At 39.9% G+C, this 23264-nt stretch overlaps 1 protein-coding gene across 2 annotated transcripts in view; it reads left to right on the top strand.

Moving 5' to 3' along the window:
* Nucleotides 1-23264, top strand: part of LOC137615162 (E3 ubiquitin-protein ligase TM129) — a 54098-nt gene that overhangs the window by 10842 nt on the left and 19992 nt on the right. For both annotated transcript variants that reach the window (XM_068344799.1, XM_068344798.1), the window contains exons 3-6: nt 705-966; nt 5014-5244; nt 7182-7335; nt 15338-15483. In XM_068344799.1, the coding sequence (XP_068200900.1) occupies nt 705-966; nt 5014-5244; nt 7182-7335; nt 15338-15483 (793 nt within the window). The remainder of the gene's footprint in view (nt 1-704; nt 967-5013; nt 5245-7181; nt 7336-15337; nt 15484-23264) is intronic.

The following is a 23264-nucleotide window of genomic DNA, read 5'->3' as shown; positions in this document are numbered from 1 at the left end:
TATAGTTTGACAGGTTTCTTGAGAATTTTGTCAAGTATAAGCTGATACTAGCTAGTGTTTGCTTTTTAAGAGATATACAGTATTAACCCTTTAACCCCCAGGCTATTTGGAAATTTCCAACCCTTAACCCCCAGGGGGTTATTTTTTTCCCAGCACATTTTGCAGTATATATTTTTTTTTAATTGCTCTAACAGCCTTAATTTTTGTCATAGAGAGGTCAGGTTGGTCTCATTCTCTCGGAAAATGCCTGAATTTTTTCAAAATATTTTCAAACATGAAAAAAAAATAATTTTTATAGCATTTTTTGCATGGGGGTAAAGGGATGGCTTTTGTGAAACGTACCAGTACGTCCTTTGGGGGTAAAAGGGTTAAGAAATGCTGGGTAGTATTGGCTTTTTTTTTTTTTTTTTTTTTTTTTTTTTTTTTTTTATAGAGCAAGAGAGTTGCATTGTAGAATAAGTCAAAATGTTCATATGCCCTTTCATTCTATACAGTATCAGTTTTTGCCCTTTCAGATTGCATTTTTTAACTTGAAAGAAATTTGTCCATTGCATTTCTTTAATTGTGATTCTTGAGTGATCTTTGTGAATTGGGTTAAACCCATATAATTGTTACTGTGGTTGGGTTAGACTTATTAACCAAGAAAAATTTTGAAAGCAAATCTAAATTACCAAGAACCTGGTAACTGTATTTTTTTTTTTCAGGTTACTTTGTGATGGTAGTCAAAACTCATCCGTGGGTGTTTCTATATTTGGAAAATCGGATTCATCCTCACGCAACCCTTATTCTTTTATTGATGTCCCTCACGCCGGTTCTTGGAGCTGGATTACTCGTGCTTTACTGGCGGCAACACGAGTGGCGATATCATCCACTCTCTTACGCTCTCAGACTGTACGCCCCTGAGCATTCCTCTTCTTCAAATGCTTGGGTTACTGTGGCCTCAAATATCAATAATGAATTTAGGAGGTCAGTGTTGTTAATAGCAAGCAGGTTTACCTTTAATATGTGCTGTTCATCTGTGTACTCGGATGATACTCCAAATATTTATCCTGGTTCTTTTATGTTCTCTTTTATTATTATTATCATTATTATTATTATTATTATTATTATTATTATTATTACTATCCAAGCTACAACCCTAGTTGAAAAAGCAAGATGCTATACGCCCAAGGGCTTCAATAGGGAAAAATAGCCCAGTGAGGAAAGGAAATAAGGGAACAAATAAATAGTGAGAATAAATTAACAATATATCATTCTATAAACAGTAACAGCGTCAAAACAGATATCTACCATACTGAGTCACATTTTGATTCTTTCTATGATTTAAAATGGGGAATGTCCAAAGAGGTGGAGGAACCTTTGAATTGGTATCTCGGTGGTTAACGACAGGTGGTTAGCACCAGTGAGTAGCCTGTCCCACTCTCCTGTCCAAGACTCTTTACTTTAGTCTTCAGCAGCAACAAAGCTAGTACGGTAATTCTTTTTCTTTACAGTTTTGAATGATTATATGCTGGGTCCTTTTTTTCATTGAGACGAAGCAGGACGTACGTGAATGCCAGGGAAATGGTGGACTATGTAACCTTTTTATGCCTAAATCAGTGGTCTATCCTCAATTTCTCTCTGTGCTGTCTGTAAGGGGTATGATTGTTTATAGGCGTCCTCATGTTTTGATGGTAGATCGTAGCCTCCTGATGACTGGAAGTTAGAGTATTTGCTTTGAGAAGGAAAAGGAAGTTTAAGGACTCTCTGATGTCATCCTTGCCATTGCCCAAGGTAATGGCAAAGGATTTTTAGAGAATTGCAGGCCGCTAAATCTGCATATACACCCCTGACTTGGTCTTTAGGGAGTTCATGTCAGGAGCCACGAGAATTCAGATCTTGCTATGCAGACCACCACCAATAAGTTGACCTAAGAAAGGCATAGTCTTCTTTAGGTCTTTCAGGTAGTCCCCTCTATTGCTGTTTTGAAAAAGCTGGTAGCTAAGGCTAGTTCATCCTTTGTGCACCAGTGAGGGCAGTGACTGTAAGGCACAAGTATGTATGTCTCCAGTGCCTGTCCCTATGCCAATAACCGTAGTGCCAGAAAAAGCAAGTATTTGTGAGGCCTAAAAATAAGCCGCCAGTGCTCACACCCTTGCCAGTGACCCAGTGCCAGTGAGACTGGTGTATGTGAGGCCCAGAAAGATGCCCTCAGTACTCGCCCCTTCGCAAATGAGAACAATGTCTTGTTAGACATTAGAATTTGTCCCTTGTGCTTGTCACTCTGGGTCCCATGGCTCCTGTAATAACGCCTGTGCTAATGATAGTGCTTAATTCTTCCCAGTTGTCAGTGATGTCTTGTGGGTCATGTTTGTTTAACCCCTGTGGTTCCTCTCCTATGGGGATAAGCATCATCATTGATGGTTGCTCAGACCTTTATTCCTCTGCATGGATTGTCTTTGAGGAAGTTTGGTAAGAATCATGGAAGCGGGGTAAGAGTCAAATAAGTTCAGAAAGGCTGATTGCATGAAGTCCATGGAACTTCTGGTAATCTCTGCTCTTTTGGGAGAGGTTGACGTCACCCTGCTGGCATTGGGTCGAGGGCATGTCCTTGCATGATAGCCAGGCCGATAAATGCATGACTTAGTTGTGGTTTGACCACTCTTCACTCCAGTCACTTGTTGGAGGAGCTTAATTGCTCTTTCATCTTTCCTGGCTGGATGGGGGAGTGTTATCCCTTTTCTTTCAGGAATAATTTGAACACCAAATTGGTGAGATTGCATCTCTCAAGGTTGTTGTTGCATTCTACTGTCAGGCAAGTGTTGGTGGGGGACAAGATACTGGCCTATGCTCATAAGTTTGGAGTCGGGGCCATTTATAAACCAGTCTACAGAGAATCAAGTATAGAATACCTTTTCTTTCTGCTTTTATCGGTTCCAGAAATCATTCTTTGTCCATTCTGCAAACGAAGGAAAGTAGTGCATTCGTTCTGCACAACCACGAACTGCTGCTGGAAGGTAACAACTTCCAATGAATCTTCCCTCATTTGGGGTCACTCTTTCTAGACTGACTCCCATTCCAGCGATTGCTCTGGGATTGTTGAAAGCATCACTGGTAAGCAGCCAGCAATTTCTCTCCCATCTGGTTTCAGTTGAACAGCAAATATGGGAAGAGCTGGTTGGTGGCTAATTGATGATTTCCTCTCCAAGGAGTTCCACTCAAACACCACCTCTTGGAATCCTGTTATTCTCTCTCAAATCCAAGGAGGATGGGGCACTTCTGGAGATCAGGAACTCCTCATAAAAGTAGTGTACAGAAGTTAAACCCCTGCTTTTCATTCTACTGTAAGTCTAAGCAATGCTTTTGCTATCTGCTGAACAGATTTTAGTAGGTCACCCTGTAGCATTTAAAAACAACTCCCACCTTTGTGACTTACATTCACAAGCAAAGGGGTTCTGTTTCACATAATCTTTGTAAATGAGCAAACTGTTCCACGCCTGGGTAGCTGACGTGATAGAGTTGTACGTAAGATCCATTTCAACCAGAGGAATGTTCTAATGGAAACATTCAATTGACAGGGCGTGGAGTAGGATCGGTGCTTTACATGTAATGTATATCCTTCTACACTGTTCCCACTTAATGTTTTTTTGTTAAACTTCTTTTAACTTTTAGTTCATAGTGCAACTACTTGGCCGTGCCCTAGTTGAACTTAAGCCGAGATACATAGCCTAATTTCATAAATCCAATCCTTCCAGTTTGGTTCCATGGGATATCTTCCAATCAATGAGCGAGTCCTATTTTAAATGACTGAAAATTTGTATATGCTATGGGAAAAAAAAATAGTAGTAGTTTGTATTTTTCCTAGTTATACAAACGTGAGTTCATTAGATTATATTTCTCTCTTCAAGCACCCTTCTCGCTCATAGTCCTTAGGACAAGAGTGGCTATTATGTGACGGAAGGGTGGGCGGGCCTTCCTCCTTGCACCACCTGTCTGTTAATGATTCGGTGGCATTTGAACAGCCAATGAAGACATCCATATTTCAATACTCTGGTTTATAGCTTTGAGATTTATATTATACTAAGATTTATTATTTTGAAGGTCTTGGTACCATGTCCCCACTGTCGAAGATTATTTAATCATTATTAATGTGCACTTTTTCAACTCGTATGGTTTAGTTTGACAATATCCAGCCTCCTTATACCAGATGCTTACAAATGGTGACAAATTTTAAGAGTTTCTGTATGCAGTAAAAATAAGTTTCAGTGGTAGAGTGGGTGTCAACATAAGTATCTATTTACGAAGGCACTTCCCCCAATTTTGGGGGTAGCTGACATCAAACAAAGGGACAAAAGGGACCCTTTCCTCTTGCCACTCCTCCCAGCCTGATGAGGGATTCAGCTGATTTTGTCCGGTACATCGACCCCACATGAAAGTAGGAAAAGATGCAGACAAAGAAGACTGCTAGGGTGCCACATCTCACCCTCCTCCATATAGTCTTCTGAAAGTATTAACGTACAGTACATAAAGAACATGCTACATTTCTGGTTTAGAAGTTCAGAAGTTCCTTGCCTTCTTGTTGATCTATGTACAGGTATGCTATTATTAGCTTGATGTAAATTTTTGTACCTCACACTGAACATTATTAATCATTGACAAGGATAATTAGATAATTAAGAAATTATTAAATACTTTGAAATTCTTCCACATTTTTAGTGGTTCTTAAAAGAAACTTAGGAAGGTCTAACGATTTTGAGTCCATTTAATGGAGATGGTAAGCTTTATACTTTTTTTATTTGTTCTATCGTACTGTTGTGCCTTGATACTAGTCATGCTTCATTCCATAAATTGCATGATAGGTCATGGTATTTTCTCTCTCTCTCTCTCTCTTTTTCTTTTTTTTCTCTCTTTTCCTTTTTCTCTTCCTCTTCCTCTCTCATTATTTTAAGTTGTACACCTAAAACAAGTTAATGTTATTTTAGTGTTTCCATCATTCTTGCTCTATTCTTTATCATCTATAATTCTCTTTGACAGGATCGACAAGTTCAGTACCAAAGCCAACAGTGTTTGCCGTGTCGTTGCCACAGATAGTTGGTTGGTAAAAATCACAGCTTACAGAATACGTATCATCCATCAGAGAGATGCAGTGTTGTCATTGGAAAGCAGCATAGCCAACACATTACCCTATAACTCCTCTCTGGACATGCAACAGTTATACATAAAAGTGTTATCTATTAAAGAGGGAATACCAACATTTTATATCAAGTAAGTATTTTGTGACTTGGCTTGAATTACTATAATTTTAATGAATTCTAAGGGCATGTTTTATGTGGATGAATTTTATTGTTGCTGTAACCTTGTGCAGTGGTATTTTACCTTTTATCTATGCAGTAGTACATACATACATATACCAAAGCACTTCCCCCAGTTTTGGGGGTTAGCCAACATCAAACAAAAGAAACCAAAAACAAAAAGGGGGGGCCCTCTCCTCTACGTTCCTCCCAGCCTGACAAGGGACTTAACCGAGTTCGGCTGGTACGGCTAGGGTGCCACAGCCCACCCTCCCCCGTTATCCACCACAGATGAAGCTTCATAACGCTGAATCCCCTACTGCTGCTACCTCTGCGGTCATCTAAGGCACCGGAGGAAGCAGCAGGGCCTACCGAAACTGCGTCACAATCCCTCGCCATTCATTCCTATTTCTAGCACGTAGTAGTCTTGTTTATGGTTCTGTTATTTAAACATTGATGTAATATTGATTACCATCTTTAGTTATTGTTTACATGGGAATAAAGTACATTAAGCAGTACAGTAATAGATTTTAACTTTTGTTTCACAGAACCTGTCGGGTCAGACTTGAGGCAAATATTTTAAAAGTACAATTTCAATTTAGTTCTAAAATATGCCAAAACCTGTGTACCTGTATTTTGAAGTATCCATTTTAGCTCATCAGTATTTGTTTAATTAATTATTTGTGCTAAAGTTAAGTAGTTGAATCGATTCATGAAAAGTAAAAGCAAAAAATTAGAATAGTAAAAGCTTTGTCTGAAGGTGACAATGAGATACCGGTACCTAGAATCTGAATTTTGTAGTACTTAAGTGCTGTGAGAATGTCCTCATTGAAGGCTTGCATTTCACATAGGGCATTTCTTCAAATATTACTAATTTCTCACAAGATTTGATATCATCCTTAATTATTGGGCGTTTTATTTCATGTTATTCACATGTTAGTATATTTTGTGGTTAAGCGGCTTTATTCCTTTTGTTTTGGTTGTGGTCAAGCAAATAAAACCATGTCTACCCTATATGTTTTCTCTTGTATGCTTGCATTTTTAATTTTTAGTTTTACAGGATGTGCTGTTGTGCTAATGTGTAATTCGTGGTCCTTTGCTTTTCATTTCTTCATCTTTTTTCATCTGTTTACTAAGTTTTCTAAAGCCTTATCTAGAATGGTTTGAAAGAAAGGTAATTTTTAACCTAGAAATGGTTATTTTTGTTTCATTTCTAATATAGCTTGCAGCCAGCATGATTCCTTCAATAGGGACTTATTACATAAAGGTTCCATCCCCAAATAGTTATTTAGATACTCCTTTTTATGTCAATTGGGATATTATTTTACTTATCACTAAGTACTGTACTGCCCTTGCTGTACTTAGATCCCCTTATCATTTTACAATCGAGGCATTTTCATGATATTTCTGTATGTATTTGTTGTATTGCCTTAAGGTTTGTGTTTTTATTATTTCATAACTAATTTCTCCTTAAACCATCAAATTTAACTGATACTTTATTGTAATTAGGAGCTAACATAACACAAGAAGAAGTCTCCAATTTAGGCTAATCTTTTCTGACAACTGGAAAGTAGTATTCAAAATTTAGAATTTTTTAACAGATAGTGTTTATCATGGATACAAGAGAACAGAAAAGATTTAAGTAAAACATTTGATTTGTAGCCTTTTAAATATAGAGCTTTGAGATATTTCATAAACAGTAACTGTAGATAGCATCTGTTGCTTTCTTGAAAGCCAATTTAGGTAGATACCTACAAGAGATCTACATTGGAGCTTCTCTTTTAAGTATAAATATAAGACCTGTATTATATTTTTGTTTTTGGAGGTATTCTAATCCTTTCATATTTCCTTAGAACGTAATTTCTTCCTACTTTGCGATTTTGATCCCAACTGCAGTATTTTATATTTAAGGCTTACATCCCTGGAGTACAAAGAGTTGGAACGAAAAATTGTAAATCCCGTAGTTAATGCACGGCAGGTTGTGGTACAACAAAGCCTATCTGATCGTTTCCTCGTAGCCTTTACCGAGACTGTTGATATGAACCCACCGGTAACTGTAGCTGGGGTAAGTTATTTTATGTACAGCATAGAATATTTATACAGTTGGCCCTCATTATATGTGTGTATTGTGTTTAAGCCTCCTGCAGATAAGAAACTCGATGAATAATGGGCAGCTTTAAAATCTATGGATATTGAATGTATTTTTCTTTATTGTACCTGTAAATAGACCCATAAGGATTTTAATTACACTTTAAATGTATGCAAGTAGTAAACTATAGCAATGCAATGTACTGTAATAATAATGCAGTATGGTACAGTATATTAGTTTTATAGTAGTACTATGAAGTTCCCCACACCGATATCTCTTTCCCTCTTAATTATCATATTTTTAGGGTTATTATGACTATCCTGTAGAAGGCTAGAAAAGGGACTCCAATGTGTCGTAAATTACCAAAGAAATATTGTCTCCCCTGTTTAAGGGCCAGTGTTTCAAAGTACAAAGCATGGACTCTATGAATATAAGAGGGACTCAAGAGTAAGGGGCTATAACTTTTCACAGCACCTACAATGTGGAAATCATTTGGCAGCCTATTACATATCACTGAGAAAGTATAATGTACTGGAGACAATGCTACTTGCGCACTAACTTGCACAAAACGACCAACTTACTTGTGGTCATCGAGAAGGTAACGCTTATATTGCTCAGCTTCCTTAAGTGAGAAATTTTTGTCTACTGTTAAGTAACAAGAATAGGTATGATTATTTACCCCAATTCTTAGTGCCTTAATGTAAAGGGGGAGAGTAATTTACGGTTCAAGATTGCCTTTGATATTTTGTTTGTTTGTAATCAACTACATATGGCATAGGTCGCTATTCACTCCCTGGCTTTCTTTGGCAGCGTGGAGGTGCTTAATATTTCATATCTTATCACATACTGTGTTAATATTACTATACATAAGTAGTTTGATATAATACGCACACATTCTCTCTCTCTCTCTCTCTCTCTCTCTCTCTCTCTCTCTCTCTCTCTCTCTCTCTCTCTCTCTCTCTCTCTCTCTCTCTCTCTCTCATAATAATTTCATTATTTTCCATACAGTATTTAAGTACTTCACTTTAAAGCTCATTAATGTAGGTGAAATTATGATCTATGTCATAAATCAACTTACAGCGTGTCTATTATTTAAGCATAAGAGTGATCAAAAGGTTTTAAATAGATATTAATTTTCAGTTTTAAAAGAAATAATGGTACAGGGATTTCTCCTTTTGGCTTTGGCTATGGTAGAACAATTATAACCTTCAAGTTCTCTAAATATGTTGGTATTTGCAGTGAACATTCATTTTTATATTTCATATTTCCTTCGGTTAGTTTAATACAAGTTGTATAATGTTGGTTTGTGTGGTAATTTAGATTTACAAATGTTTTCTCCATCCCATACCCACCTCCAAAAGAGTTCAGTAGTCACCATGATGACCACCAGGTAAGATTCTTTATAATCGTAGGTACAGTAGCAGGTTGGCCAAGGCATCGGCCAACCATTGAAATACTACTACTAGAGAGTTATTGGGTTCTTTGACTGGCCAGACAGTACTACATTGGATCTCTCTCTCTCTGGTTACGGCTCATTTTTCCATTGCCTATGCATACACCGAATAGTATGGCCTATTCTTTCCACATTCTCCTCTGTCCTCATACACCTGACAATGCTGAGAGTGCCTTTTCTTTGCTCAAGGGGTTAACCCTTGTCCTGTAATTGTTCAGTGGCTACTTTCCTCTTTGTTAAGGGTAGAAGAGACTCTTTAGCTATGTTAAGTAGCTCTTCTACAAGGACATTCCAAAATCAAACGATTGTTCTCTAGTCTTAGGTAGTGCCATAGCCTCTGTACCATGGTTTTGAACTGTCTTGTAGTAGAGTTCTCTGGCTTCAGGGTACACTCTGAAATACTATTCTATCTTGCTTCTCTTCCTCTGTTTTTTTTTAAGTACTGTATTTATAGTTTTATACGAGAGATCTATTTTAATGTTGGTACTATTCTTGAAGTATTTTATTTTAATTGCTCGTGTATTTTGTTCCTCGTTTCCTTTCCTCGCTGGGCTATTTTCTCCTGTTGGAGCTCTTGGGCTTTTGGCATCCTGCTTTTCCAACTAGGGTTGTAGCTTAGGTAGTGATAATAATAATAATACATTCGATTTGAATGAAATATCTTATCAGTACTTACCGGGTAATTATCTATTTGACTCCCTCTTCCCTTTTAGTGATGTAAAGATATTAAGGAATTTACAGATCCATAATACACTGAATATATGAAGTACAATACTGGTTAGAACTAGGAGCGGAGAGAGAGGAAATCTTTCCTGTTTCTTAATTAAATGTCCCAAAGCCGGTGGCTTTGATGATTTTACCAGGCACTAGAGTTGGAAGACCCAGGCCTACATGACTGAGGACTATGAAGCATGAAGTTGGTGATGATGAATGGAGAAGTATTGATTTAAAAGCTCAAGATAGAGACGGCTGACGAAATCTAACCAAGGCCGTTTGCGTCAATAGGCGTGGGAGATGATGAGTAGTATTGAAATAATAAAAGTTCCATTGTACAGTTTTGGTCATATGTCTGTTATATTTTACAGAAACTCTTGTTAACACCATCTATAGACATTGCAATAGTACATGAATGTAAATTCACTATATGCACAAAGGCAAGAAATCAGAGTCTATCAGCTGATGCAGTCCATATACAGTATGGAGAAACTTAGCCTATGCAATATAGACTGATTCTGGTGAATAGATATACAGTACTGTAGTGTATTTTACTTCTCAACTTGTTAATTGTACAGTATGTCGAGTGCAGTAGGTTAAGTTTCCTTTTTATCAATGATTCCAAACAAGAAAATACTAGACAAGGAGTATCAGTAGGCAAAATATACCCTAGTAAGACAATTTGATTAGTACATACATACATATACCATGGCACTTCCCCCAATTTTGGGGTTAGCCGACATCAACAAAGAAACAAAAACAAAAAGGGGACCTCTACTCTCTACGTTCCTCCCAGCCTAACAAGGGACTCAACCGAGTTCAGCTGGTACTGCTAGGGTGTCACAGCCCACCCTCCCACATTATCCACCACAGATGAAGCTTCATAATGCCGACTCCCCTACTGCTGCTACCTCCGCGGTCATCTAAGGCATCGGAGGCAGCAGCAGGGCCTACCGGAACTGCGTCACAATCGCTCGCCATTCATTCCTATTTCTAGCACGCTCTCTTGCCTCTCTCACATCTATCCTCCTATCACCCAGAGCTTCCTTCACTCCATCCATCCACCCAAACCTTGGCCTTCCTCTAGTACTTCTCCCATCAACTCTTGCATTCATCACCTTCTTTAGCAGACATCCATTTTCCATTCTCTCAACATGGCCAAACCACCTCAACACATTCATATCCACTCTAGCTGCTAACTCATTTCTTACACCCGTTCTCACTCTCACCACTTCGTTCCTAACCCTATCTACTCGAGATACACCAGCCATACTCCTTAGACATTTCATCTCAAACACATTCAATTTCTGTCTCTCCATCACTTTCATTCCCCACAACTCCGATCCATACATCACAGTTGGTACAATCACTTTCTCATATAGAACACACTTTACATTCATGCCGAACCCTCTATTTTTTACTACTCCCTTAACTGCCCCCAACACTTTGCAACCTTCATTGACTCTCTGACGTACATCTGCTTCCACTCCACCATTTGCTGCAACAACAGACCCCAAGTACTTAAACTGATCCACCTCCTCAAGTAACTCTCCATTCAACATGACATTCAACCTTGCACCACCTTCCCTTCTCGTACATCTCATAACCTTACTCTTACCCACATTAACTCTCAACTTCCTTCTCTCACACACTCTTCCAAATTCTGTCACTAATCGTCCAAGCTTCTCTTCTGTGTCTGCAACCAGTACAGTATCATCCGCAAACAACAACTGATTTACCTCCCATTCATGGTCATTCTCGTCTACCAGTTTTAATCCTCGTCCAACCCCTTGAGCATTCACCTCTCTTACCACTCCATCAACATACAAGTTAAACAACCACGGCGACATCACACATCCCTGTCTCAGCCCCACTCTCACCGGAAACCAATCACTCACTTCATTTCCTATCCTAACACATGCTTTACTACCTTTGTAGAAACTTTTCACTGCTTGCAACAACCTTCCACCAACTCCATATAACCTCATCACATTCTACATTGCTTCCCTATCAACTCTATCATACGCTTTCTCCAGATCCATAAACGCAACATACACCTCCTTACCTTTTGCTAAATATTTCTCGCATATCTGCCTAACTGTAAAAATCTAATTCATTTAACCCCTACCTCTTCTAAAACCACCCTGTATTTCCAAGATTGCATTCTCTGTTTTATCCTTGATCCTATTAATCAATACTCTACCATACACTTTTCCAACTACGCTTAACAAACTAATACCTCTTGAATTACAACACTCATGCACATCTCCCTTACCCTTATATAGTGGTACAATACATGCACAAACCCAATCTACTGATACCATTGACAACACAAAACACATATTAAACAATCTCACCAACCATTCAAGTACAGTCACACCCCCCTCCTTCAACATCTCAGCTCTCACACCATCCATACCAGATGCTTTTCCTACTCTCATTTCATCTAGTGCTCTCCTCACTTCATCTATTGTAATCTCTCTCTCATTCTCATCTCCCATCACTGGTACCTCAACACCTGGAACAGCAATTATATCTGCCTCCCTATTATCCTCAACATTCAGCAAACTTTCAAAATATTCCGCCCATCTTTTCCTTGCCTCCTCTCCTTTTAACAACCTTCCATTTCCATCTTTCACTGTCTCTTCCATTCTTGAGCCAGCCTTCCTTACTCTCTTCACTTCTTTCCAAAACTACTACTTATTCTCTTCATATGAATGACCTAATCCCTGACCCCACCTCAGGTCAGCTGCCCTCTTTGCCTCACGTACCTTGCGCTTTACTTCCACATTTTTCTCTCTATATTTTTCATACTTCTCTATACTATTACTCTGCAGCCATTCTTCAAAACCCCCTTTTTTCTCTTCCACTTTTACCTTCACTCCTTCATTCCACCATTCACTGCCCTTCCTCATGCTGCCTCCAACAACCTTCTTTCCACACACATCACTTGCAATCCCAACAAAATTTTCTTTTACCAACTTCCACTCCTCCTCTAAATTGCCAGTTTCTCTTACTTTCACTTCGTCATATATCATTTTCAACCTTTCCTGATATTTACTTTTTACCCACGGTTTTATTAGCTCTTCAACCCTCACTACCTCCCTTTTACATCCACCTACTCTATTCCCCCATTCTTTTGCTACAACTAATTTTCCTTCCACCAAAAAATGATCAGACATACCGTTAGCCATACCCCTAAACACATGCACGTCTTTCAATCTTCCAAACATTCTTTTGGTTATCAACACATAATCCATTAATGCCCTTTCAACTACTCTTCCATTTGCCACTCTTACCCATGTATACTTATTTTTATCTTTCTTTTTGAAAAAGCTATTACTTATCACCATCTCTTGCTCAACACACATATCTACCAGTCTCTCACCACTCTCATTTTCACCTGGTACGCCATACTTCCCAATCACACCTACCTCTCCAGCACCCACTCTAGCATTTAAGTCGCCCATGACAACTACATAATTCCTTCTACCCAGTCCTTCTACACACCTAGTTAATTCATTCCAGAACTCATTCCGCTCTTCTTCACTTTTCTCACTACCTGGCCCATACGCACTGACAAACGCCCAACATTCCCTACCCAACCTAACCCTTACCCACATTAACCTAGATGATATCTCCTTCCATTCCACTACTTTACCTGTCATCCATTCACTCAGCAATAAAGCCACACCCTCTCTCGCTCTTCCCCTTTCAATCCCAGACACTCTACCAGACATTTCACCAAACATCACTTCACCCTTTCCTTTTATCTTCGTCTCACACAAGGCTAATACATCCATCCTTCTATTCCTAAACATACTTCCAATTTCACATCTTTTACTCTCTATCGTACTACATCCACACACATTCAAACACCCCAAAACTAGAGTGCGGGGAGCAGTCACTCTCCCCCCAGCTCCATCTCTTTGTCGATGTCTCACAGGATGTAGATACAGGAGAGGAGGTTCCTAGCCCCCTCGTCCCGTCCCTTTTAGTCGCCTCTTACTTCCACCAACTCCGTATAACCTCATCACATTCCACATTGCTTCCCTATCAACTCTATCATACGCTTTCTCCAGATCCATAAACGCAACATACACCTCCTTACCTTTAGCTAAATATTTCTCGCACCAACTCCATATACTGTAACCCAGACACTCAACCAGACATTTCACCAAACATCACTTCACCCTTTCCTTTTGTCATCCTTGATACAGTCCATCCACCTTCGCTTTGGTCTCCCTCTCCTTCTCGTTACCTGTACCTCCATTTCCATCACTCTCCCTTTAAATTACTCTGTAATGTGTTTTCTATTGATGCAATGTTAATTTTGTTTGTGGGGTAATACTGTATTAGATACTGTGTATTTGATTAGTATCAGTACAAAATGCACCAAAATGGCCAACTATACCAAGTAACTAAAATGTACCCTATAGAAAAAATATACCTCATGTATAAAACTAATTCAATGGATAAAATGTTGTGGTGGCCGATGTGGTAATGTCCCTGACTGGTGAATGCCAGACTACGGTTAGAGTCCCGCTCAAACTCGTTAGTTGCTATGGTCGCTGCAACCTCGGCATCCTTGTGAGTGAAGGATAGTGGTTTGGGGGAGCCTATAGGCCTATCTCCCAAGTCATCAGTAGCCATTACCTGGCCCTCCTTGGGCCTAGCTTAAGTGGAGAGGGGCCTTGGGTGCTGATCATAAGTATATAATATGGTCAGTCTCCAGGGCATTGTTCTGCTAGATAGAGCAATATCACTGTCCTTTGCATCTGCCATTCATGAGCGGCCTTTAAATTACTCGTTCTTCTTCTTTGTCTGCATCCTTTCCCACTTCTATGTGGGGTCAATGTTGGCCAGCTTTCTCCATCTACCTCTGTCCTCCACTTCATCACTGGTTAATCCTTTTGATTGAAGGTCATCCTTGATACAGTCCATCCACCTTCGCTTTGGTCTCCCTCTCCTTCTCGTTACCTGTACCTCCATTTCCATCACTCTCCCTTTAAATTACTCTGTAATGTTTTTTCTATTGGTGCAATGTTAATTTTGTCTGTGGGGTAATACTGTATTAGGTACTATGTATTTTATAAATTTGATACATTTTGTCTGAGAGGGCACATTTTATTTATGTACTTTATGTAGATGAATACAGTTTGTGTATTAGATGAATCTTATCTTTGTTCTTACGTGAAACAAACCGTAGTAATGTAAAAGTGGTTAACTAGCTTGAGTTAGAGTCGCCGATGAGGAATTATTGAGGATATGACGGCCAATATGGTAGCTATTCTCCACCAGAAGGTCGGGTACATTTTGTCTGTTATGAAGATGTATCCTTTTGGGTACATTTTGTTCATGATATATCCTACAGGGTGAACTTTGCATATTGAATGTTATTCAAACATTTCATACATTTTGTTCCTTACGAGGGACTATTACCAAGAAACTAACATACTGTACTAGATCTTTGATAGATACAAAAATATAAACCAATTCTTGAAAATCGATGTACTGTATTTCATCTGTTTCTGATATGCATGACATTCTACTTGCTTTATTTTTTTACATTTGTATTCTGATGTCACGGTTGTAGAAGGTGCTAGTATGCATTCTTACAGCAAACAGTGCTCTTGCATTTTTTTTTAATACTTAATATACACTGTTATACATTTTTAATATCAAGTTATTTTAAGCAATTCCATATTACTATATATTTATAACATATGCTCTAAAATTGAGTATACTCTTAATTAAAATTTATACGCTTAGCTTTTAAGCCTCATTTTAATAGTTGGAACTATTTTATAGGATGTAGATATGTGTATTGGCTGTATGGAAGTTGCAGCTAACGTGAAGCTCAATCGTCGTTGTAATACCGAAGCGCTAGATGGAGGAGGAAGCTGCGTTTCCTGCTACTGCAGACCCATGTGGTGTATCTCTTGCCTTAGTAAATGGTAAGTACTTCACTCTTGCAGGATAAATCTATAAATAAACCCAGGCCTACATGGCTGAGGATTATGGAGCTCAAAGTGGGAGATGATAAATGGAGAAGTATTGAATTAATAGCTCAAGATAGAGACGACTGGTGAAATCTAACCAAGGCCCTTTGCGTCAATAGACGTAGGAGCAGGAGGAGGAGGAGATGATGATGATGAGTAAACCTTTCTTTTAACAATGACCATCAGTTCTAACACTTTGATATATCATTGTTACACTTAAGGGATTTTGACGAAGGAAAAATCTATTTCTGGGCGAGAGACCTGTGCCGCCCAGTGAAATACTCCTAGAGCACTATTTCTAAGGAATATAACTGCTATATATTACCAGAGAAAAAAAGCATAGGAATGCCAGGTTGAACCCAGCTCGCTCACCTATATAAGGTGTCGGTATAAAATACTGGGGCGTGATAATTCACAACCAGAGGTCTCGCACTATTTAGATATCTCCTCTTCAAAATCCCCGCCACAGCGAGGTGCCGTTCAACACTACTACCACTAACCCAACCCACGCCAGTGACGTCACTCCTTTATAGCACTTGTTATTAAGTCCAACATGTTTTTTTCTTGTGTTTACCCTTGGATTTTACTACCCTACTATGTACCTTCGTCTCGGTACCTCCGGTTGGGTAGTGGGGGTTCCATTGGCTCCCCCCGCGCTCTCCCGTGGTACCCATCGTCATCAGACATCGGAGCCTTCGGGCTCTTAAATACAAGATCTGTTGACACTGACACAGTTTTGCTTAATATCCTCCCTCCGGGAGCCCTATTCAATTACAGACATTAGTTTTAGATCATAACTGGAGTTTTCTATTTATGTATTTTAAGGATGTATCTTCGGTTACTTTAAGTTTACTTTAAGTTACTTTAAGTTTACTTTACCAACCCTGTTCCCCGGCCCCGGAACTAGTTTTGATTATATTTATTCATCACTGTTTTTTGCATCCTTTTTCATCCCTTTTTATTTTATACCTCCCTGGTAATGACGGGATGGTATATTCCTCGCTATGACAATATTATTTCATTGATAATCTTAACTTATTACGGAATTGTTTCAACAATGTCTGTTAATTTTTATAATTTTTTCCCCGGTTACTATACCGGTTCGAAATTTTGTTCATAGCCTTTTGTCCCGATTTCATATCGGTCTATTTTAAGAATCCGGAACACCCGGATCTTTTTAGGTTATTAACCTATTATGGGATACTCACGTATCTGTATTTTATTCTATACTTCCCAAGTAGCGACGGGATAGTGTATTTCAAGCTATGACAATATTATTTCATTGATAACCTTAACTTATTACGGGATTGTTTTAACAATGTCAGTTTATTTATAAGTTTTTCCCCGGTTACTAAACCGGTCCTAGAGTTGTTCATAGCCTTTTGTCCCGGTTTCATATCGGTCTACTTTAAGAACCCGGAACACCCGGATCCTTTTAGGTTACTAACCTATTATGGGACACTCACGTATCTTTATTTTATTCTATACTTCCCAAGTAGTAACGGGATAGTATATTTCTCGCTATGACAATATTTTTTCATTGATAACCTTAACTTATTATGGAATTGTTTTAACAAAGTCAGTTAATTTATGATAAGTTTTTTCCCCGGTTACCGTACCGATCTGAATTTTGTTCATAGTCTTTTGTCCCGATTTCATATTGGTCTAATTCAAGAATTCGGAGCATCCGGATCTCTTTAGGTTACTGACCTGCTATGGGATACTTATGTATCTTTATGTTATTCTATACTTCCCCAGTACCGACGGGATAGTATATTTCGCGCTATGACAATATTATTTCATTGATAATCTTCACCTTTTATGGAATTATTTTGACAATGTCAGTTAATTTATGAAAGTTTTCTCCCCGGTTATTATACCGGTCCGAAATTTTGTTCATAGCCTTTTGTCCCGGTTTCATACCGGTCTATTTTAAGAATTAGGAACACCCGGATCTTTTTGGGTTACTACCCTACTATGGGACACTGTAGGTGCCCCTGTCGTTACTATCTATAATTATAACTTCGGATATATTATTTTGGGATTTTCATTTTATTTCCTTTGTGATTGATCGATTTAAACATTTATTCTCGATCTATTTATTTTACATTCCCAACGGAGTTACCTTGTTCATTAGTAACGATATACCCTCTTTCGGAGCTCGCAGTCTCTTCTACCTTGGCGACTCTTTAGATCTGGGTTGGCGGGTTTGCCTGGAGTGTCAGGGCAAAGAGACCCTGTGTCTCTTCCTTTTAGGGTTTTCAAGGAAGCACGTGGCTGATGTCGGGCCACGTCCCGTTGTCCCTAAAGTTAAAGCTACCTGCCAGCCCTACCAAAGACTCACAGGTCTTCCAAATCACCAAACCAGTTAAGACTTCTCTTGGGTCGAGAGCGAAGCCCGGCCTGAAACCTACGACCCCGGAGGCTCCTTTCGATCCGGCAACCCTTTCCAGATTGATGCATGGCCTCTCGTGGCATGGTTAGTTTCAACCTGACCTTTCATTAGAAGAGGCCGGCGACCGATCCCAGGGATGAGGTAGAAATTTATTTCTATTTGAACACGATGTTGTGCTGATATTTATCCATATATATACATATATATATAAATTACGGACCTCTGTAGCTCACTGGCTCAAACCTCGTGTCACATACCGAGTCACCACGAATTATAGGATGGAAGATTCCTGGTGCCTCTGTGAACTTGACAATTGAATGGAATTATTGCCCATTAGGGGGAAGAGAGAGTGCTAAACCAGATAGCCTCTTACAGGGTCTCATTTGTTATGGGCTACCTCAACAGCACAATATATCATCCCGGATGCCTCTAAGCTCCCGGAATTCGTCGAAAGCAATCCGTGGAAGGGGGCCTTGCGCTCTCCCTTCAAAGATGGTATGTTAACCATCGAAGGGTTTGGCACCCGGACTGTAGAAGATTTTGAATTCTACCCGCCGGGTCTACAGTTCCCTCTCTCTGGTTTCGCATGCCTTACCGAGGAGACACTCGTAAGGTTTGACAAGGTCCCCAAAGAAACCAAAATGTACCCAAAGGGGCAGGCTCAGTCCACCTGGGTCCGGCCCTTAAACGAGTGGGAGTGTGTTAACACTACGTTAACACCTCACAAGAGCCCGTACACGATGTTTCTAGTGGAGGAGTAAACCCCTACTCCGTGTGTCACTAAGATATCGGACCTTGCTCAGCAGGCAATAAACGAGGACAAGCCGTTACCGCAGCTGAAGGAAACGCATCCGACCTCCCTCCTGTCCCTGGGGGATCACGATTGCTGGACTAACGCCCCGGCGACCTTCACATCGAGTAAATTAAGCGCTGACTGTGCTCCCATTCAGTTCAGTGAGTGGCTACCCAGGCTTCCGGAATCTCTGATATGCCTCGAGCTCGAAGCCTGTATGCGCCTGAGTAGACATATCAACTCGGCTACAATGGCAGAAAAGACCTCTTTAATGTATGAAGAAGAACCACCTTTTAAGGTCTTGACGAAGTCATTACTTCAAACCTTACTGTCTGATTCCTACGACTTCTTTGCGGCCAGACGTCGTTGCTGTAGGCATGTCTTGTCTGAGGCCACTATCAGACATGAGCCTAACAAGCTCATTAAAGCCCCAGTCTGGAGCTGCTAGGGTCAATCAGAGCCTCAAGGTTCGATGGGCTTAGTCCCTAAGCACAAGTTCGAACCGGCCAGCAACCAATCTCGAGGTAGAAAGAGTCTGAGATCTTTCCATTCCTTCCAAACCGGCAGTCCCAACAGGTGGTTCAAACCATCCCGGTGGCACAAGGGAGTCAACCTTTCACTTCGAAGGGTCAACCCCAACAGCAATACGTGCTGGTTCCTCAGTCCCAAGTAGCAACTACCTCCTATGCTACTTCCCCAGCCCTTAGGCCCACCTTTGAAACTCAGGGTGCTTTCCAGGGTTACCAGCGCCCCAGAGGCGCTAGCTCGAGAGGAACTTTTCGCAACAGCTACTCTTGAGGCCGAGGAGGTAAATCCGCAGCAAATCATTGGGAGTTCTCAGGTAGGGGTAACTCTTTACATCTTCCGGAATGGGACTATGGTCGACAATATTCCGCCAACTTCATATCAATGTTTTAGAGGCCATGGCGGTATTTTTGACCTTAAGCAACCGGCTCCAGCCAAAAACCAACATATCAGGTTTCTTCTAGATAGATAGTGGCGGACGCACTTTCGAGGACAACTCCGCTGGAGTCGGAGTGGTCACTAGACCCAATGTCCTTCAGTTGGATTCTTTCTCAGGTTCCGGATCTCCAGATAGATCTGTTTGCAACAAAGTCCAACTACAACTGGAGTGCTACGTAGCTCCCAGCCCGGATCCTCGGGCTTACGCCACAGACGCACTATCATTAGTCTGGAACACTTGGGAGAGAATTTACCTATTCCCACCAATAAATCTGTCGATGAAAGTGTTAGACAAGTTCAGGACTTTCAAAGGCCAAGTTGCTCTAGTAGTCCCCATCTGGCCCAAGCACAACGGGTTTCCCCTTCTGGTGGAACTGGGTCTCCACCTCGACAGATCCCCAATCCAATACTAACACAAGCAGTACAACTCGCTGTGTGTTAGCTTCCTCAAATTCAGAATGCCCTACCTTTCTGGACTTTATGAAATTTGCAGCTCAAGAGGTGCAGATATTGATCCTCAAATACGTTATTTTTAGAATCAGATAAGAGGGGATCCACCCTTCGACAGTATGATTCGGCTGTTATGAAACTTGCCAGTTTTTAAGGGACTCAAAGGTTGAGACGATGACTATGAATCTGACAGTAACCTTCTTCAGAATTTTATTTGAATCAGACTTAGCGACTTGTACTATTACCACAAATTAAGTCAGCCTTGAAGGTTTTACAATTGGCTTTAATATTGCCCTTACAGATTCATACTTCTCATCCATCCCGAGAACCTGCGCCAGATTGAAACCATCAACTCACCCTAGCTCAGTTTCCTGGTTTCTGAATGACGTACTTAAGTTGGCTTCAGACACTCTTAACGAGACTTGCCATTATATTCCATTGGTTAGGAAATCCTTGTTCTTAATGAACCTGACTTCTGGCGCCAGAATATCAGAACTTTCAGCCTTGTCTAGAGATCCAGGTCATATTGAATTTCTCTCGTCAGGGGAAGTACTCCTTTCCCCTGACAAAAGATTTTTAGCGAAAATGAGGACCCCCAGGACAGACGGTTCCCCTGGAAGATTGTCCCACTTCCGCAGGACCCATCTTTATGTCCAGTAAACACTCTGGAAGCCTACTTAAACATATCTCCCGTTCAGTCCTCGGGGCCCTTACCCATTAGAGAAGGTGAAGAACCATCATCCTGAAAGGACTCAGACAGAAGATTCTGCATTTCATTAACGGGCTACCTAGAATCATTCCCACATCACTCCCTCACGTCCATGATATATGAGCTGTAGCTACCTCAATTAATTACTATGAACTTCACTGGACTTACTAAATATATAGGCCGGAAGTCTCCAACAGTATTTAAACGCCACTGCTTAAAACCTCTGGAAGCCTTATATTTGCTACAGTGGCAGCAGGGAATGTGATTCCTCCTGAACATAGTGAACCTTAATCAACTATGTCTTGCTATCCTCTTACCTGTTATTTTGGATTTTATTTTACTTCCTCAGGTATTGTTCCAAGATTTGGGACCATTTCTCTGTTACACTTAAGATATATTACTTTTTTATATTCTAATCCATTAGTCACATAGCTATGTATTAACCCTTTTACCCCCAAGCTATTTGGAACTTTCAAACCCTTAACCCCCAGGCGGTTTTTTTTTTCAAGCACATTTTGCAATATATATTTTCTAAATTGCTCTAACAGCCTTAATTTTTGTCATAAAGAGGTCAGGTTGGTCTCATTCTTTTGAAAAATACCTGAAGTTTCACATAAAGTTTTCAAAAATATGCTTAAAAAATGTAAATTGCAGTTTTTCAATATTTAACTTAGCCGGTGATTATATAAGCTGCAACTCTGTTGCTCGACAGAAAACTCTACGTTAAAAATCCGCCAGCGATCGCTATGCAGGTAGGGGGTGTACTTCAACAGCGCCATCTGTCGTGCAGGTACTCAGTACTCAATGTAAACAAAGAACTCAATTTTCTCTCTGTCGGGCTACCGGCAAGACCTACTAATTCGCTGTTGCTAACTGGATTTGTTTTCACAACTATTGGTGAAGTACACTATTCTAGTTTTGAGCTTTCGCTATGCAGGTGTTTTATCTTCATTTCAAAACTTGAACTCGTTTTGGATAGATTTAATTATGGTGACAAAGAGAGTATGGACTTTCTTTCACTTTTAAATGGCCGACCCTTCCCTTAGACGGAAGTGTGTTTAGGCTTTTAGTAATTATCTTATCACGTTATAGATTTTCCTCTATATATATCTCTCCGCCTTTATTAGGCCTCTTCGATTAACTTTCCATTTTTTATAAACATATAAAATAAATTTTAATGCTTTGTTTATATAGACCTTTCCTGAGAGTAGGCGGTCCTAACTTGGAAACTGAAGTTAATCAACATTGAGCCCTTTATATCGTCTTTAGCTTTTAAAGGATTTAAAACTTTTTAAATGTAATATTTTATGAAAGAATTTCTTTGATAGTCTTCGTACTGTTTTCAAAGATGAACTAACGTTTAGTTTTTTATGCTACGCAGTTGTTGACGTTCAGGACGTTCAACATGCGCTCTATCGTTACGATAGAGAGAGAGTGTATCACGGTTTCACTTTGCAGTAAGAGTAAATCGATTCTGACGTTTTGTTCATTCTTTCTTAGCTTAAATGTTTTAAATTCTAATTTAAAGGAACTTTTTATTTGAAAAACCTTTCAGTTTTTTCCTTTAGTCAAATAACATGTTTTTTTGACGATATATAATTGGGCTCTTCTCTTAGGTGCGAAATCAAGAGAGAAAGAGAGAGAGAGATAGAGACGGAGGGAGAGAGAGGAGAGAAAACGTTCCGTTCAAGCGGGTAACGTTGTTCTCGTGTTACTCTCGTCCCTAGTCTCTGTACGGGGAGGAAGGATAAAACGTTTTTAGGTTTTTATTCTCGTCCCCAGGCTATGTGCGGTGAGAGATTGAAAACGTAGTTATATGAACTAGTGTTTAGTCTCTTTCCCAGCCACTGATTTTTCTTTTTATCTTAAAATATGTTTTCTGTTTTTTGCTGGTATTATGAGCTTGCATTATACGACTAATTTCGCAATTACTACCTTTTAATGAAGGGTAGAATTGCGTGTTTCAGGTAGAAATAAGTGCAAAACAGAAAATCGAAGTGATAAAGTGATATGCGCAAAGTGTTACAGTGTTGCGTCCGAGGCGCAAAGTGTTACAGTGTTGCGTCCGAGGGTTCGTCTGTTCGTGCCTGTCGTTCACCTAGTCCGGGACCTCTTGCAAGCTCCCAAGCCCAGGGGAGAAGTAATGTCAAACGACTTATGGGTTCGAGAGGCCTTGACCAACGAACAGACGTTTTCCCTCAATGGTATCGGGTGTTTCTTACCAAGATCTCCCCTACCATAAGACGAGAGAGACGTTGTTTCTCCTCGCCATCCGTAGGCTTTTCGCATAAGAAACCTGTCACAAGGTTTCGAAGCCCTTAAGCGAAAGTCAGTCCTTTCAGGACAGGTCCAGCGTCCTGGTTACAGCCATTAGGACAGCTCTGACCCTATGCAGTCATCGGATAACTGCTCGCCGCCTAACAAAA

Source organism: Palaemon carinicauda, chromosome 21, assembly GCF_036898095.1.
Source record: "Palaemon carinicauda isolate YSFRI2023 chromosome 21, ASM3689809v2, whole genome shotgun sequence".
Taxonomy (NCBI): Eukaryota; Metazoa; Arthropoda; class Malacostraca; order Decapoda; family Palaemonidae; genus Palaemon; species Palaemon carinicauda.
The sequence above is the reverse complement of the archived record's forward strand: the minus strand, read 5'-3'. Positions and strand labels throughout refer to the sequence as shown.